At 40.7% G+C, this 18,866-nt stretch overlaps 1 protein-coding gene across 1 annotated transcript; it reads left to right on the forward strand.

Annotated features, from left to right (window-relative positions):
- Window positions 1-6,491: 6,491 nt before the first annotated feature.
- On the forward strand, window positions 6,492-18,217 carry ZC3H15 (zinc finger CCCH-type containing 15). Its single transcript, XM_027721054.2, has 10 exons — window positions 6,492-6,690; window positions 8,653-8,754; window positions 10,907-11,018; window positions 12,625-12,777; window positions 13,174-13,265; window positions 13,968-14,150; window positions 14,845-14,991; window positions 15,184-15,288; window positions 15,526-15,652; window positions 16,340-18,217. Exons 1-10 carry the CDS (start codon window positions 6,613-6,615, stop codon window positions 16,531-16,533), a joined length of 1,293 nt encoding a protein of 430 aa, XP_027576855.1. The 5' UTR covers window positions 6,492-6,612; the 3' UTR covers window positions 16,534-18,217.
- The last annotated feature ends 649 nt before the right edge of the window (window positions 18,218-18,866 follow it).

Consider the following 18,866-nt stretch of genomic DNA (forward strand, 5'->3'; position numbering starts at 1 on the left):
TACAACTGTCAGAACAAGACCAATGTTAGATCTACTTATTCTCTCATTCTGATACTGAGACAAATGAAGAGTCAGCTTAAAAACTTATTGCTGGAAAATTAATGTTCTTACAACATTAAATAAAAAGAAAAGACAGATTGCAGCTCACTCAGGAATGTCATTGCTGGGTTACTGGTTCACCTAATTCACACTCTCAAAGAAGCTCACGAATGCTCCCAAATAAAACACATTTTAAAAACGAGAGCCCTGTGGTTTATTCCAGTGCTTAAATGCATCTGAAAACCTTCTAATTACAACTCAAGAAAGAAGTATAAAGGCATTGATAGAGATTGTGCCTATTTCCCATTTTTTTCCCCATCCAGCTCAGAACAGGTCTATATACACACAGCATGTACACATATGCAGCAAGCTCTAACTACTGGATATGATTTATGAGTCTATCAAAGTAAATATAGAATTTTATTACCATTTTAAATCGGCTCCAAGCCACCTAAATTCAATCCAACTGGATGTAAAGCTAAAGAGAGTGCAGAGCACTCAATATTTATGTATGTCTGTATTGGAAAACGTGAGGTGTTTCTCCTTTTCTCAAATGAGTCCACAGCATTACTGGAATAATTCTGAGCTCTAGCAAACCATTGCCTTTATATTTCCATGTACAAGGATTTGGGCTTTGTTAATGGAGATACTTCAAGTTTAAGTCTGTTTTTCTTCATTTACAGCTAAAATATTTCTATGAAGATCAAATCTCTTTCAGATGCCATTTATTCCCATCTTGAATCCAAATCACTCACATATAACATAAAACAAGTTTACTGCATTTCTACTGTAAATGATATCTTTTTCCCACCTGCAAGTTAGTTACAAATACAGACTGTAATTTTTGCTCAAATTTCCAGCCTTGACAAAGCAGAGTTTCATTTGTACTCTGGATTCCCATCTTATGTCTATCCATAGAGTGTAAAAGTAAATATATAATGCATTCAGTTCCCCCGATTTTTTTTATACATTAAAATGAAAAGGAAAAACCACCAAAACACCCCAGACTCCAAAAGCACTGAGAAGTAAGAAAACCTTTTGCATTAGCACAGCTCACTAAGTAGTCCAGTTATTCCACATAGCAACTGCATCTTGCTCATTTACCAAACCAGTCAATTTTTGTCATGCATAGTATATTCATCAATATATAATTATTTCCAGTTGAACAATGAAAATACTCAGAGAGGTGCTCTGCTGGCCTTGGCAGACAATCCTATTTCCCCACAGCATCCACTTCTGTGAGCAATTCTTAGCCAGCTCTTAACACATTTAATGTGGGATAAAGGACCAGAGGAGTTTCACCTTTCTACGTTAGGAAATCACAAGGTATTTAGACCTTTTGAACATTTACAAAACACTATTTTAACCTTTAAAGATCAGAATTTTCAACTTGTGTTGGCAGTGTTCATTAAAATCCTTTCTTTGCAACATCCAATGCTGTTAATATTGCTAATATCCATCAGCTTATAAAGGACAGTCCTACAAACTGTTTGTTCTAAGCCAAACACCACTGAGACTGAACCAACAACATTCTGAAAGATTTGATTTTGCTGTTGCAAATAACACTTAAATCAGATGTTTCAAAAAAATCTACAGTCTTGGAGATGTGAACCTTAGCCAAAAACATTCATTTCAGTTTTAAAATTGATTCATGTTTTAAACCTCTGTTCAAAATGCCTCCCCATTTGTTTATTCTTTCATGTTTAGGGAATGTTACCCTCAAATAATATTGTGAATTTATAATATTCAGTTCTGCAGAGAGATTACAATGTTTTAGGATTCCTCTGTAAGGACAGTGCAAGCCCCGAGAATCCAAACCCAAATTAATATATTCAGAGAGAGAACCCTTAGAGCACTCAGCCTTGTTTGGGAAGTGGTACAAGAACAACACACAAAGGGCACAGCACACTTCCCAGAGCCCAAACCTTGGAATGGTAACACCATCCAGCACAGCACCTCTCAGAAGATCCAGGTTATAACAGGTTTATCCCAGACAGAATGCCAGGCTTATCCCAGGGATGCCACCATCATGCAAATCCAGGGAAAACCACGCTACTGCCTCTGGAGACAGCGACACCTTCTTGGAACGTGGGGCAATTGTGACACCTTATGGCCGTTCCTGTAATGGCCTTCAACATTTTAAGGGTGAACAGATTGAAAACTAAAAAGTTAATAGTTTGAAATGCTGGTTTGGTCACAGGGTACGAGTGACTCACCCACCACCACAGCTCTGTCTCCAGAAGGGGTTCTCCAGGGCAGGAGATCCCACCAAGACCATTTTGTGCCTGAAGAGCCTCCCCAGGGCTTCTTCCACACTCAGCCACGAGGCTGCTCTGGGGAGTGCCCAGCACAACTGGTCAGCAGTGGACTGTCAACCAAACATTCCAGTCACCCACTGTTACCATAGCAACAGGCTGTCACCTGAATATTCACATAGTAACAAAAACGTGTGGGTACCTGGTACATCCTGGGCTCCTCAGCATAGACTGTGGGAGTTCATTCCAGCCTTTCCTCAAGCTTCCCCATAAGTAAAAAGAGATTATCCATAAATTAACATGTAGAAAGTCACCACAATACTCACTCTTCACTAAATTTCTAACAGGAATCACAGGCTACTGCCCCAAGAACACTATTTATACCCTGCCTTTCCCTCAGGCTGTGAATTTACCCATAATATTATGCAGGTGGCTCCCACCATCAGCCAGAATGCCTCCAGCTGACTTAACCAATTAAGTTAGGTTTTAGCTTATAAAACTCTTCACTGGAAGCTGGGGCAGCTTAGGGAAAGGTGGTATGGCTTGAAGAGGTTACTGTACCTTTTTAGGCTATATTAGAGAAAGCTTCTTGAAAGGAGAAGAAACAGTGTCATGTTGTCTTTGTCAGGTTTTATGTAACAGGTTTGAACTTTTACTCAGTTTCACAGGGTAATTTAGGTTGGAAAAGGTGCTGGAGATCAACAAGTCCAACCCCAAACTACACACCAAAGAGCCACATTTTAACTGTGCGCTTTTTAAATCTCTCCAGGAATGCTCACTCTGGTTCCCTGGGCAACCTGTTCCAGTAAAGAAATTCTTCCTAATATCCAATATAAACCTTCCCTGGCACAACTTTAGTCTGTTTGCTTTTGTCCCTGTTAGCTGGGAGAAGACATGAACCCCCAGCTGACTGCAACCTCCTTTCAGGTAGTTGCAGAGAGGGATAAGGTCCCCCCGAGCCTCTTTTTTCCAGGCTAAACACTCCCCATTTGGGGAAATTCTGTCAGTGGGCTAGAGCCCTAAAATATTCTTTAAGCACAAATGTGAGAATGGGCAGCTGGGGAGATGAAGGTTAAATGAGTGTCCTTGCTGGTGGGGGGTGGTGTATTCTACAAATGCAAAAGAAATACTCAGATGACTACGAGTTACAACTCTACAGCTGGTTTCTGACAGAGAAGGAAGGCTCTGAAACCTGCTTCTTGTTCTGATTTGGATGCAAACAGCAGTTCCTTGGCTGTGCTTCTGTAGGTTCATCATCGCTTAATTTTCTCACTTGAAATACATGGCTAGATTTTTATTTGTGGGGGAAGAACAGTACTTTGTATTAAACCAGGTTTATTTTTTTAATTGTGGCAGATGCAAAGGTACCATAATGACACACGACATTAGTAAAGTACAATGGGCTCTTGGACTGCCCATAAACACCTTGAAGTTAATTATTCACTTGTCATTCATTCAGTTATTCATAAAGCAATTCATGTTCATTAGAACTAGAGTAATTGTTGAGGTATGGCAAAGAAAGTGGCAAAAACTCAAGAAGCTTGAGTTACGCTAAGCCTGATATTTCTAAGGTTATTTAGGATTTTTAAATTAAATACTGTAGATATTTCTCACTTGTGTTTGCTCATAATTCTACCCTCAACTTGTTCTAAATCTAATGCTGGATGTAGGTTAAAACGCGGTTGCATAAATTCCTAGAAACTGGAATGGATGGATTAATATTTTAATTATGTGTTTTATTCATGATAATCCTCATTTCCACTGTTTTTTTCAGATCACAATGAGAGGAAGCAACAGCATGGGAATTAATTTTTCCTTTGAGTTGGAAGATACAATGAATTATATCACAAATGAAATATATTTCACAAGAGATTCAGACATTACAGCCTGGCTGCTCATACAGTGGGATCACAGTGACATTAAGGAGAGTGTGACTGACTTAAGGCAGCAAGTTGTCCCAATAGCTCAAACCAAATGGTCTCATTTCTAGACTGAATTCCACCTGTGTTAGGTTCCCACCACTGTGTGCTACCATGTATTTGCTGATGGATCAAGGAATCATTAGTTATTACAGATCTCATCCAATGTAATCAAGCAGGGATGTTAACCAGTTAACCTCTTACACCTTCCATTGCCTCATGCTTCTTTGTGATTCTGAGCTTAAACATGAAACCTGGAATTGTTCTCTGGTATCCTGCAGACTACATAGATCCCAAACTGAAGAACCAAAACATTCCATCCTTTTTGAGCATACAAGCAGTGACATGTGTGACAAATGGCTGTTATGGTTATTTAGCTAAGCACTGTGAAAATTAGGATATTTTATCGAACTCATTGGATCTTTCGTGCTTCAGATCTGTGAGTGCTGAAAGTCTTGTAGGAACAGCTCACTGTTTGCTTACAGAACAGTCTGGTTTTTACCTCCGGCCCACGAGATAATTTTAAAAACATGCCTTGTTATTAAAATATTTTTGGATGCAGATTGTACCAGAAACTGTCAAACTTGGTGAAAAACAGAAGCTTTACTCAATCTACAAGGTATGAAACTACATCCATCACAGCAAGACTGAAGTACCTTACTCAAAATGAGAAAAGGGTATTTGTGCTATAGTGGCTGAAACAGATGGACCTTAAAAATCTGTCATCAGCAACCAATATTTTGATATTGGAACATTTTTCAGAAATCAAAAGTTGGCAAATCTGGATATGTACCATTACACATCCCACTTGTTTTCTTCCAAAGCATTTTTCTTCTAGTATCCAGGTACCACTCTCAAACAGCAAACATAGGACTAAAGTTTTGTATTTCTTCCTGTTGCAGAAATTCCTGTATCTGTGGGAATGAAAGAGCCATGAAAGGCCATCTCATAGAACCAAAGTGAAAATTACACTTGTGGAATGCCCACAGAACGTGCATCCAAGCCATAGCATGAGAAAGCAGCAGTGCACATCAAGGCTAAGAAATCCCACGGGACTTATGTACCAGATCGTGATCCTCCTTAGGCATTTGGAGTCAATCTGGGCTTGTTTCACCCCTTCTACAGAAAGATTTGTGCCATCCTTGGTGAAACCCAAACCCAGTCTTGGCTTTTTGTGAGGAAATGGAGAGGAGAGATGTAAAGCTCGTCTTCGCTCAGGCTGACAGCCCGTTTCACACCCCCAAACCTGACCCGCCCCTCCCGAAGCACAGCTCCCCTCTGCACACAGCTAGGCTGCTTATTTCCAGGGAATGGCTCCTGGGCACAGTTCCCTGGGCTGCAGTAGCTCATGTTCACACACCAGGGCTCCCTGCACTACCAAATCCCCTCCCGTTATTCCCTGGTGAGAGTGTCAGAGCACCCAGCACACAATCGGAGCTCAGCGCTGTGGCTGCCTCCGAGCCTGTCTGAGGGAAAGACTTAGCCCTCAGAGGGAAAACACACCACAGAATACTGCAAGTTGGAAGGGATCCACAAGAATCGTCAGGGTTGGAAGGGACCTCTGCAGATCACCCTGTCCAACTCCCCCGCCAGGGCACGGCCACCTGGAATCGTGGAATCATAGAATCATGGAATCATAGAATCAGCTGGGTTGGAAGGGACCTCCGAGATCATCAAGTCCAACCCCTGATCCACTACCGCCGTGGTTCTCAGACCATGGCGCTAAGTGCCACATCCAGTCTCATCTTAAACCTCCGGGGACGGAGAATCCACCACTTCCCTGGGCAGGTTTGGAATGTCTCCAAGAGAGGGAGACTCCAGGACCTCTCTAGGCAGCTTGTTCCAGCGCTCTGCAATCCTCAGCGTAAAGTTCTTCCTTGTGTTGAGGTCAAACTTCTTGCGTTTTAATTTACGGCGACAAACATGGATCATGAAGCCCCTGAACAGGACCGTCCCCAGCAATCCCAGCCCGTGCCCGAGGGCGCTGTCCAGACGCCCCCTGAGCTCTGCCAGGCTCGGTGCCGCGCCCGCTGCCCAGGCAGGGGCGGGATATATTGACCGCTTAGATGTGCATAGATCCCGTTTTTACCCCGACACGAGGCTCTGCGGTCCGCGTGACCTATAGGACCCTCCGCCCCCTCACACCGCACCCCCTCTGCCCCCACAGAGCTCCGCCCCGTCTGCCCCGCCCATCGGTGACGTCACGCATCCACGCCCCCTCCGCGAACGTCACTGCGCGCGCGCCTTCCCGTCGTGCCCCGCGGGACCCGTTGCGCCTCCCCGGCGGCGGCGGCGCTGCCCGGCCCGGCCTGGTCCCGGCTCCGAGCCACTCCCGGCCTCTTCCCGAGCCGTTCCCGGCCTCTTCCCGCAGTCCCCAGCGGGAGCCGCCCCGCCCCGCCATGCCCCCCAAGAAGCAGCAGCAGCCGGCGGGGGGCAGCAAGAAGGCGGACCAGAAGAAGAAGGAGAAGATCATCGAGGTGAGGGAGGCCCCGGGGCCGCTCTCCCGCCGCGGCCTCGCGCCGGGCCCGGCCCGGCCCGGCCCTCCCGGCTCCCGGCGGCTTTCCCGGCTGGAGCGGCCCGGGGAATGGTCACAGAGCCACGCGCTCGGCGTTCCGGGGGTGCCGGGGCGGTGCCGCAGCGCTGCCCGGGCTGCTCTGGGTCCAGCGGGGCATTTCCAGGCCGGAGCTGCGTTTGCTCCGGCCGTGATCTGGCAGCGGCCCTCGGCCTTCTTCTCCCCTCTCCCTTTCCCACACCCCTCCCGGTGCCCTGCGTGTTCCTGTATTCCCCCAGTCCGGCTCGCCGAGGTGTGGGTTTGCGTCCTTGCGGGTTGGACCAGGTGCTCTCTAGAGGTTCCTTCCAAGCTTCACAACTCTTGTGATTTCTCGCTCAGTTTAAAACACGGGTGTGGTTTGTTTTGCGGCTTCTTGTTACAATTCGACCCATGTGATCAGATTTTTTTAAAAGGCTACAAGAGGGGTGTCTGTGTGTCTATGTGTGTGGCTGGCTGTGTGTCTTGGTTATTAGGACAGTCACACCTTATGCTAACAACGACAGAATTTATGTTGAGAGCACAAGCAAGGCAGTTATAGAAAATTACATATTTACCTGAATTTATTGGCTTAAAAGACAGCAGCTGCTCAGCTGTTAAGGCAGAACATCCATGTGATGTGAGTGTTCTTTGGCATCTGAGGCTGCAGGATGTTGTTTCTGTGCTCTTTGGAAATAAGAGGTTAGAGCAGTTGGTCCTGCCTTCTCTTGGCTTTGGACTTTCTGAGGTTCCTGCAGAATCCAGCTGCATAAGAAAATTCTGCTTATTGCAAAGACATGCAGCTGAAAGGGGAAAAGCTTGCCTTGATTGTTAACAATAACTTACTGTATAATTCAAATATAGAGGGATTATATCTTCCATATGGCATTTACAGTGAAAATCAAGCATGTGAATGATAGGTTTTCTTTCCCAAATGATTATTTCGACTTCTCAGATTAGCACAAAGTAACAGAAGACCAGCTGGTGTTGATAGAGGATATGTTGTAAGTGAATCAGAGCTGTTTATTCTGTAATTATTTTATCACAGATTTTTGGATTGTTAGGGCTTCCAAAATTATGTTTGAACTGAAGTGTTACCACTAGATGGAAGGAAAAGAACGTTGATATCAAATCAAAGGCACAGGTGGTTTTTAATGCAGGTATTTCAGTAACTGCTGCCTCAGATGCTTGTGTGAAAGTGAGATGTATGGGGGGTTTTTTGTAAGTTGTTTTTACTAGGTTTGGTATGGAAACATCTCGTTATCAGTAAAATTGAAGATCTAGAGGAAGAATTGGTTCAGGCAGTAAACAGAAACTTCTGGCAGTGGGGTTTAGGAAGTAGAAACACCTGTCAGGACTTCATGTAGGGGAAAGACTTAACTACAAATTAGTACAGTTAGAAAATGAAAAGCTTAAAATACTTGAAATAAAGAAGTGGTATGTTACATGTGGTAACAGGCATCTGCATAACATACATCACATTTATATGTGAATACTTGAAGACAGAAGTAATAAGTGATTTCAGGTAGATAGAAGGAAAAAAGACAGCATTTATGGCTAATCAGTCTTCATATTTTCCTCAGATATTACTTGGGTAGTGTCCAAAAATATCTTGTCCTGTTGCCTTGAGAATACTGTGTGTACACACTGACACTGGGACACAGGAGAGCTGATCATAAAAACAAGAGCTCACACAAGACAGCATTTAGGAGGTGTGTCAAAGGTTTATTCTCAAGATATTGTGAGGAATCCACATTTTGTCCATACTATTTCTTGGATTGCTTGTGTTGCTGGAGGAAATGATCTGTGTTTCACTGAAAACTTGAAAGGAGTGGCAAGGGTGGGATTTTTTTATTGTTTTGTTTGGTTTGTTTTTTTAATTCACTATGGCTATGTTTATCTCTTGATTTAGGACAAAACGTTTGGCCTAAAGAATAAAAAAGGTGCAAAGCAGCAGAAGTTTATCAAGGCTGTGACTCACCAGGTGAAGTTTGGTCAGCAAAATCCCCGTCAGGTAAGCATTTATTGTCCAGTGTTTATTTTAATTCTAAGTGGAAACAAGTCTGAATCTATTTGGTGTACTGTTTGGTCCAAGAAACTGAAATTCTGAGCCACTGCCTGCTACTTTGCTCTTCTGTATGATGAAATAAAATGAGGTACAATGGTTAGATTATACTTAATCAGAAAACGTGGATTTGGTGGAAATATTATAATGGAAATGATGCAGGTCTCTTATTCTCTCAGTGCTGGGGAGGCTGGTTGTTAATTATTTACAGAGCTTTCTGTTCTATGAATAAGCCTGTAGAATAATTATATTTTGTCAGCTAAAGTCACGAGGTCACGTTGCATTCCTTGAATAACATAAGGATGAACTAACAGATGTCAGGTACAATTTGAAAAGTAAAGCTGATATTCAGGTCATTAGATCTAGGAATTTCTTGTAGTGGAAAAGATTTCTTGGTGTCACTTGAAAAACACTGGTGATGTTCAAACAGTTCTTCTGAAACTTGTCTGTGAAATCCGTGGATCCGTGGCATATATAGGAATACCAGTGTGTAAATGAGCCAGCCTAAAGTCATTTATTTCTTAAATGCTGGTAGCTATGGACTGATGGATGGCAGAAGCAAATTTTTAAACCTGTTTATATTTCTTACCTTATAAAATAGCTTTCAGTTAGGGCTGTCCTTGAGAAAGAAGGCATTTTAAAGCAGTTTTCCTTGTGTCCTGAAATGAAAATGAAAATGCTGTCAGAGTTTTGGCCTTGGTGTTTGGGGGGTTTTTTTGTTGGTTTGTTGTTGGTTTGTATTTTTAGTTTCTTTGGCTTTTGGGGGTTTTGTTTGGTTTTGTTGTTTTATTTCTTTTTTAAGACAAGCTTCATCTTCATGCCTTTAGAACCCGAGGGTGAAACAAAAGCATTCTGAAGTATTACTTTCTGTAGTTGACATACATGGGTCTGCATGTCATATAGAATAGCATTTGTTAACCTTCAGTATAAAAGCTCACCAAGCTGCTAATTCCCTTCTAAAATTTTTTTGAGAAATTCACAGAAATTCTAAGAACAAAGATGCTTTTTTAACATTACACTGTATTTCAGAAAAAAGTACCCCACATACTCGTACAGTGGTGTTAGTCTCACCAACTCCCCATAAGGGTGAGTGTCAAATAATCACAGAATCACTGAGGGTGGAGAAGACCTCTGAGACTGAGTGCAGACATGACCCAGCACTGCTGTGTTCATCACTAAACCTCATTTCCAAGTGCCATATCCACACATTTTTGAACACTTTCAGGGATGATGACTCCACCACTTCCCTGGGCAGCCTGTTCCAATGCTTGACCACCCTTTCAGTGAAGGAATTTTTCCCAATAACCAAGCTAAACATTCTCTGGTGCAACTTGAGGCCATTTCCTCTTATCCTGTCACTTGTTACCTTGGAAAAGAGACTGCCCCCCACCTTGCTACAACCTCCTTTCATATCTAATATAACAATGTTTCTCCCATATCCTCTTCCATCTGGTTTCAACCCACTCTGGCAGGGATACAGGCCTTCTCTGGCTTATCCAAAAAGGGTGAGGCAGAGTCAAGTTTTTTTCTTTATACATAAACTTTTTCTTTCTTGGGTGAGCTTGTTTTCCAGTCCTTGGCCCCCAGGGCCTATAGAACGTGCTGGATTATAGACCACTTGAGACTGTGGGATTGATGTAGATTGCAATGGTGTTTTAAAAGCAGTTCCTAAATTCTGTGGAGAGCTTTCCTGGGACTGCTGCTGGTCTACAGGAAGAGAAAGAGCAAAGCAGCGTGGAGGGGGCTAAAAGGAAAAGGCTTTTTGCACAGTTCTGGAAGGGGCTGCCCTGAGTAGTTGCACTGCAAAAGAACAATGAATCTCTGTCTCTCAGTGACTTTCCTATCTTAAAGGTGGAGTAGAGGTCACTGTGGTGACCTCTAAAGGTATCTGCCAGCATCCCACTGCTCTGACAGATTTGCAGTCCCTCCTGTGTGACAGGTCAGTGGACACAAGGGCAGCAATTCTGAGCCTTCCAGGCATCACAGGTTCTTTCCTTTCTCCCCTCAAAAACTAATTGGCTGTTTTAATGTGCAGTTCTTGTGAAGTCAGTCCTGGCATTCTAATTTTACATTTGTAACTTTGAATTTGGGGTTGTTATAGGCTGCTCAAACAGAAAGTGAGAAGAAATTAAAAAAAGAAGACAAGAAGAAGGAATTACAAGAATTAAATGAGCTCTTCAAGCCTGTGGTTGCTGCACAGAAAATTAGCAAAGGTATGACTAACTGATTTCTCTGCATTTATATTCTCTTATTCATGTAGCTACTTGAGGTAGAATAAACCTTTGAAAACACCAGCTGATATTTTAATAAAGTAAATGTGACTGTTTCCTTCCCCATCTAGTGTACCAAGGAGTTTGTCAGTAATTATTTGACTTTTTTTTGGAAGTTATCTGGGGTCATTAGATCATTAGAATATCAAAAGCTACACTGATATTGACTGGGAAGCTGAAGATACTTTGATGTTTCTGGTTCATCAGTTGGATGTTTCTGGATGTGTAGCATGATTTTTGTGTGTGTGATGGTATTTAAAGCAGCCTGTCTCCTCAGGGAAGTGTGAGCATCCAGGTATTGCAAGGAATATGAGATGGTAACTTGTTTTCACAGAAAACTGCTACTCAAATCAGAACAGTAAAAAATTTCCAGTTCTTTCCGTCTGACCTCACAATTAGCAGTGGTGCTTGGTTTTGGAAGCGTGGTTTGTCTTGAGCTTGGTTATTGAACAAACTCAGTTTTGTGATGAAATCTTAAGTTTTTGTTATAACAATTCTGTGTTTAACACTTGGAGGAAAACTCTACAATTGGCTGCCATGTGTGAGGAAAAAACGTAATACCTGTTGGAGTGAACTAAATGTTTTCAACTCTATTGTTTTCTGGAACACACAAAATCACGTGCAGTACTTTTTGACAAAAGAAGTGTGATTTCCATGCATGTTTTTAAGACAAACCTGATACTTGCTCCTTGTGATCAGCAACAAAGGACAGTTTCCTGTTTATGATCTGCAGTGATCAGCTTTCTCTAAATAAAATAGCTTTTGACTTCAAGTGATTTCAGAAGACTAATGTTGCCTAGATTTTTTTAGATTACATTTTAAACAGGTGTTGCTGTACCTGCTTTTGTCACTGGTGAGTCTCACCAGGAGTGAAAGCAGCAAGGGGAAAAACTAGAGCTTAAAATCTTATATGTGTATTTGCTGAATATTGCAAGTCAAGTATTTCTCATTTGATCATGTCTCATAAATACATTTCTCTCTGCTTTCATTGCTTTTCCTAATGACCTCCTAATGGTCAAATAATTCTTTAGTGCCATGGCTTTTACTTAACCTGTAGTTAGATTGATTGAATTGTTTGTTCTATTATAGAAGTTGTTTACTTTGGGGACTATGAACCCATCTTATTTCTGTTACTGAAGAAAGTGGTCTGAATGGGCACAGGTTAAATTGTTATAATTTTTTCTAGTGATTTCTTGATCTGTTGGGGAAGGGGTAACATTCAGAAGATGCTTTACTGTGTATTAGAGACAAGAATAGGGAAGAAGTTGCACAGTGATCTCTTATGTGTTGTATTATATAAATAAATAATTTGCTCAGGCACACTGCTGTCCATATTGCTTTAAATAGTCAAGTGCCAGCTTTGATACTTAATGCAAATATCATGCAATAAAAGGAAGTATGGCATGTTATTTTAAGAAAGCATATATATTCACGTTATTTTAAAAAGGCATTTTCATTCTCTATAAATCCTAGGTATTTTTCTCAGAATTTCTAATGTATAGATTTTGCTGAAAAATAATGTTAAAATGTAAAAACTTTCTTCACTCAGGTGCTGACCCCAAATCTGTAGTTTGTGCTTTCTTCAAGCAAGGACAGTGCACTAAAGGAGACAAGTGCAAGTTTTCTCATGATTTGTCTTTGGAAAGGAAGTGTGAAAAACGGAGTGTCTACATTGATGCCAGAGATGAAGACCTTGAAAAAGGTAAAATACTTTTAGAAAGTTTGATCCTCAAGTTATATGATCTGACCTTCTGGATGTCGCTCTCCAACCTTACCTTTTTTTCAGTTGTCATTTTTTTTTTTTTATTTCTTTTCCCTTGTTCATGCTGAGTACTGTACAGATGGAATGACACATTATTTAGTCTTTAACTGAAACACATTCTATGCATTTCAAAACTCAGGCTTTTCAGGAAATTGTCTTGTGAGTGGCATTGGGGAATTTGAAAACTTTAAGAGCCTACATTTATTTTCCATTGTATAAGCTAGCTAAAATAGAAGAATTGCATACTTTATAAAACTGTTACTAGGCAGAAAAGCAACTTGACAGCAGTGTTCAGTACTTGGAATTCTTGTGCAACCATCTGTTTTCTTTTTCTAGATACAATGGACAACTGGGATGAGAAGAAGCTGGAAGAAGTGGTGAACAAGAAGCATGGTGAGGCGGAAAAGAAAAAACCCAAAACTCAAATAGTAGGTGGTCTGTCTTTCTTTTCTTTTTTTTTTTTTTTTTTTTTTTTTTGTAATTGAGCTGTAGTAGAGGAAATTAAGTGCAGACTGGTATTAGATATGTTAATCTAAAGATTTTGAATGGAATCTCATAGCTATGTTCTGAGGACTGGGCTGATAGTATCTCTAATAATATTTGTTTTTAAAAAAGGCAGAAAGCCCACAACCCCAAGGCTCTTTTCAGTCATTGTGTGTTCTCATGTAAGTTACAAATGGATAGTAGGTAAAGTGCTTTCAAAATAGAAATGCTAAAGGACTCAGTAATAATCTAAGGCAACCTACTTGGTTAGAAGATTCACATATTGTAATTAATTAAGTCTATCATCTCATTGCAGTGACTGCCATATATATTGGCTTATTTTTGTACTGGGTGACATACAAGCATTAGAAGTTTTAAAATTTTCTCCTTTGTGTTGGAATTTGCTGATTGAGTCATTTGTAATTCCTGGGCTCTAAGTTCAACAATATTCTTCAATTTTGCAGTAAATGGCATAATGTGTTAATCCTTTTCTTGTTCTTCTTCGTTTACTTTTTTAATAGCAACGCATGTCACACGTTCCTTCTGTTTTGAGCACAGCTGACTTCTTGAATTACTCATCTTCTGGGGTGTAAAATGCTGGGGATGAAAAGAGAAAACACAGGGTTAATCACCATTGTTTTATACAGGTCTGCAAATATTTCCTTGATGCTATTGAAAACAACAAATACGGGTGGTTTTGGGTCTGTCCAGGAGGAGGAGACAACTGTATGTATCGCCATGCTCTGCCTCCGGGCTTTGTATTAAAGAAAGACAAAAAGAAGGAGGAAAAGCAAGATGAAATTTCCTTAGAAGACCTAATAGAAAAAGAGGTAAAGTTGTCAGACAGATACCTTTTGGTGGTAGTTGTTTTTACTGTCATTCTACTCGGAAGAGACAGATGTAAAGAACCTGCTAATTTCTAATTAAAAACTGTAAGATGTTGTTACAACTGTAAGAGCCAGGGGGAAGATGTGTACTATTGGTTCATGGCTTTGTTTAGAAAGCATTACCTAGTGAAGAGAACTAACTATAGCAGCATATGCAGCTGTTGCTTATGCTTTTTTAGGAGCCTTCTATTTCTTACTGCTATTTCTCATTTATCTATTACAACAAAGGCTTCTGGGGCCTTTCTCACCCCCAGCTCAGTCTCCTTAGTTCTGCCATAACTCTCTAATGAGGAAGCAACACCAAGAGAACAAGGCCTTCTGAAGGTGTTGCTGCTCTGCTTATTTCTGTCCCCATTGCTTGGCAGTGTCATTGTGACAAGAACTGAGCTATTATTGTTACTTTCTTTCCCCCTTCACTTTCCCTGTTAACTTCCAGGTCAACTCATCTCACTAACTGGAAAATCACATGTTGAGTCAAACAGTAAGATGATGGTGCAGGTTTGACAGTGCAAAGAGTCAAGAAAGAATTGGAAAGAAATGCTTGCTATTGGTTCCTGGGAAAGTGTAATTAAATTTTAATTTGTTAGAGCCTTTGGAAAGAGTTTCTAGCATTAATCAGCCTCTTTCCTTGTGACAGCGTGCTGCCTTAGGACCAAATGTTACCAAAATTACTCTAGAGTGTTTTATTGCATGGAAGAGAAGAAAAAGACAAGAAAAAATTGATAAGGCTGAGCAAGATATGGAGAGGAGGAAAGCAGATTTTAAAGCTGGCAAAGCATTGGTGGTAAGTTCTACAGTCCATGTCTTAATGTAAGGAGAGGGAGTAAATACAGTTTCCTAATAAGGTAGCTGGCCTGGAATTGCTTGGCTTTTTTTGGTGTCCTTTTATTTTCCTTCCTTTTTTGTGGTTTGGGGTATTTTTAAGCAGTATAAATTCCTTGAAGTAATAACTGAAGATTTCTTCTCCTGTGAACAGATTAGTGGACGTGAAGTATTTGAGTTCCGGCCAGAGCTGGTTGATGCAGACGATGAAGAAGCAGATGACACCCATTATGTTCAAGGAGCAGGAGATGATGATGAGGTAAAGAACAGGATTAAATCAAGTAACGTTTCAGTTGCATTCAAATTTGAAAGCTTTTCATTTGAGAACTCTTATTACAGGGCAGTTAATAAGCTTGGTTCTTAATTTAATACTGCCACAGAGTAGATTTGATCAGAATGTTTGTGTCGAAGGTGGGAAAGGTCGTTGGCAATTGTGCAGAAGTGAGGACTTCTGTGGAAAAGCAGTTCCTGCAGAGCACCCTGGTGTATTTTTCAGATGGAAGACCCTGTGTGCATAAATGATGTGGATTTGAACCTGTATGTCCCCAAGGCAGTGGAGGAGACTGGTATTACAGTGGCTAGTCCTGAGCGATTCAGCACGTACACTTCAGTAGAAAAAGATGGTAAGTTCTTCACTGAGGCATCACTAACAGAGCATTGTTAGCTGGGAGATTGCCCAAGGTAATGGCAGTTTGACTCCCCCACCCTTTTTAAACCAATAATTCAGTTCTGTTAGTGGTACATGTAGTTACTAAAGCAAAGGCTTATAGTAAATGCTTTGTACTTATCTTCTTTATGGCCACTTCTAGTACGTCTCTAAGGGGATTGTTATAAGTTCACTTTTTTTTTTTTTGGATTTTTGTAAACCATAGAATGAACAATATAAGAAAGATCCCAGCTTTTATTTGTTTGGGTTTTTTTTTTTCTATTTAGCTTGTAACTTCTTAGAGCAAAGTCCTGGTCTTGGTGCACTTGTGGAATGCATGCCCCGATCTTTAAGAGCAAGAATCTTTCAAGTGCAGACATTGGGTAGGAGCAGCTCATTGTTTGAAAATAGCAGTTTGAGGAGATGGGAGTTGGAGTTTGTTTGTTTGTTTGTTTTTTTTAACCTGTTTTCATAACTGGTTATCCAGACCTGCATGTTAATCAGGTACATGCAATTTAACCAATATAAGTCTACATGAATTTCAAATAAAGTAACTTCTACACAGTCTCAAAACTTGAAAGCAGGTTCAGTAGGATTGTGAGTTCGAATTGGTGATTAGGAAACTTGTGACACTGAAATCCCTAAGAATTATGTTTATTTTCAGATAATAAATTAAGTGAAGCTTCTGGTGGTGATATAAACAGCAGCGAGCAAAATGATTTAGAGGAAGATAATGATGGAGATGGGGAATTGGAAAATGGAGTAATTGATGCTGTTCCAGTTGATGAAAATCTGTTTACTGGAGAGGACTTGGATGAACTAGAAGAAGAACTAAACACTCTTGATTTAGAAGAATGAACTAAAAAGCTCAAGTGAGGAATTAAATCTATGTGACAAAGTGAAAACTGACTACATTTTTTCTCCTTTTTGAATAGAATTCTTAAACAAGATGTTTTTGGTTATGCAGCTGAATATGATGGGCACGTGGTATCCCAGGAATGTTTTCCTTCAATCTCATCTACTCCAGTCTTGACTATGCTCACAGTAAAACTTTCAGAGTAGGTCAGAATTACTCGACAGCTGAATTTGCAGACAGTGAGATTAGAACTTTCAACTAAAAGTAAGAAGTGTAACTGCTTTGCCAGTATGCAAGTGGGCAATTTGACACCAGGTACAGTATAAAAATCCAAGTATTCATTCTTCACAGAAATTGCATTTTTATTAGTGATTGGTGTTGATTTAGAAACTGCCTGAAGTGGTTTTTAGGCAGGACACTCTAATGGAGCTGATGCAGATTATGCTTCTTTAAGTGGTGATTAGCTTTACTTGATCAGCTGGATACTGAAGATTGTCAACTGATAGATCATACAATACAATGTGGTGCCCTCTGTTTAAAATATTTTAAACTTTCTCACCACCTTTTGCCAATAAATCTGTAAATAAAAACTATCAACTTTAAAATACCTGTGTTGATTTTTCTCTGCTGAGTTAGGATATCAAACCAAACCGTTAAGAACTGGATTTTCTAATAGAGTGGTAAATGTTTTTCTCTGCAGTCTTGATACAGAAGTGATGATGTTGGCTTCAGTTAAATTTGGACTACCTGTAATTACAATTTTTTTGCTTACACTTGATGCAGTGTAAAATTCAGCAGCCAGCTTTTCTCCCTTCCTGTTCTTCCTTCCTGCCCACCCGTGTACTGATGTGATACCTGCTGTGCATCACTCCCTGCCATTCCAGCCTCGTCCTTTCCCCACTGTCTTTTGTAGACTGGTGAAGACTCCAGGGATGTTGAGGTGCAGACAATGCCTGGCTTGCCTTTGGAGCGCTGGAAATAGCAGGAGGTTGTGCAGGGCTGAGTTACCTGAGGGCAGAGCAGTGCTGTCAGGCTGCCATCCACTCAGTGTGTCCTTTCCCAAAGGATTGAGGCCCTGCCATAAAGGTTTCTCAGTGGTGGTGCTTTCACAGGCTGTGTCTCCTTGCCATAATACCAGTAATATCTGCAACAATATTGCTGTACTGAAGATACCATTGATATCAATTTTTCTAAAGCCTTTTAAGTGCTACTTAAAGACCATTAAGAGTCGAGGTGTTGTTAGTGAGCTCTCCCGAACTGCTCTTGGGTGGGAATATTGGCTTCATAATGGTTATTTCTGGCACTGCTGAATTGACTCTTGTACCCTGAATGCTATTTCTAAATTAGCTGACTTAGACTTTTTTTTGCCCTTTTTGGGATCTTTGTGGAATTCGTTTTCTCCTGTAGGAACAAGAAGCAGTACTTGGGAGAAAGAGGCCTGCAGAACTTGACTTCTAAATGTAAGTGTTTAAGGAAAAGCTAAATATCGGATGGAACTATTTATTTATGCAGATTTTCCTCCCCGTGGCCATAAATAAACAGTGTTGATGGATTGTTGTATTATACTGGCCAGCAATAAGATACCTGGCTATTGGGACACTTAAGAATGCAATTCATTTGAATGTATGTTGCATAATTTTTCAAAGTTGTATATTTTAAATGGGAATAAAAGTAATTTAATCATTATCAAGGATGAGAATGCCTTTCTATATGTTGTGACTTAAAGGCTGGTTTTTTGCATATAAATACTCATTTCTTTAGTACTGATCTGCTTGACAAGTATAAATAGCTTAAGCCTTTGCCAAAATTGTGTGTTTGTTACTTAAAATTTGTATTTTACAGTGGAGGAATGACAGGATGATTCATACTAATTTCAGCTAATAAAACACAGATGAGCAGAAAGAGAGTGTCCTTTTGGGTCTAAAGGGCTTGGTTGTGGTGCACAACTCCTTTTGTGCAGGTGTTGGTTAAGCACTAGGACAGTCACCTTGCTTAGTCCTGAAATACATTGAATATCCATGAGTTAGTTGAAGAAAACCTGATTTTCCTAGGCAGGAGTTGTTGACATATGGCTTCATGTGGGCAGGAAACAATAGTTCTCTGTTCCTGTTTGGTTTTTACCGTCTTTCCTCTCAGCTTACTCTGGCTGAGCTTGTTCTGGCCCCTTGGCTTGGTTGCTCTGCCTAGATTTCCACCTGTGAAAGCAATGACTGCTTTTAGAGAGTTCCTTGTTAGTGCTTATTCAGACAGACTCCTGAAGGTGAGGTGCAATGTGTTGCTACATGTTCCTTCTGCTCACAGATAGGCTTGAATATAACATGCTAAAGATCCTGAA

The sequence above is a fragment of the Pipra filicauda genome, unplaced genomic scaffold (genome assembly GCF_003945595.2).
Source record: "Pipra filicauda isolate LSUMZ 115617 unplaced genomic scaffold, ASM394559v2 scaffold653_size182594_pilon, whole genome shotgun sequence".
Classification (NCBI taxonomy): Eukaryota; Metazoa; Chordata; class Aves; order Passeriformes; family Pipridae; genus Pipra; species Pipra filicauda.

Excerpts from the sequence above, each read along its gene's own strand:
- ZC3H15 (XM_027721054.2), top strand. The coding sequence starts at position 6,613 with ATGCCCCCCAAGAAGCAGCAGCAGCCGGCGGGGGGCAGCAAGAAGGCG. Across the intron at positions 11,019-12,624 it reads TGCACAGAAAATTAGCAAAG|GTGCTGACCCCAAATCTGTA; the intron begins GTATGACTAACT and ends TTCTTCACTCAG. Across the intron at positions 15,289-15,525 it reads GAGCAGGAGATGATGATGAG|ATGGAAGACCCTGTGTGCAT; the intron begins GTAAAGAACAGG and ends TGTATTTTTCAG.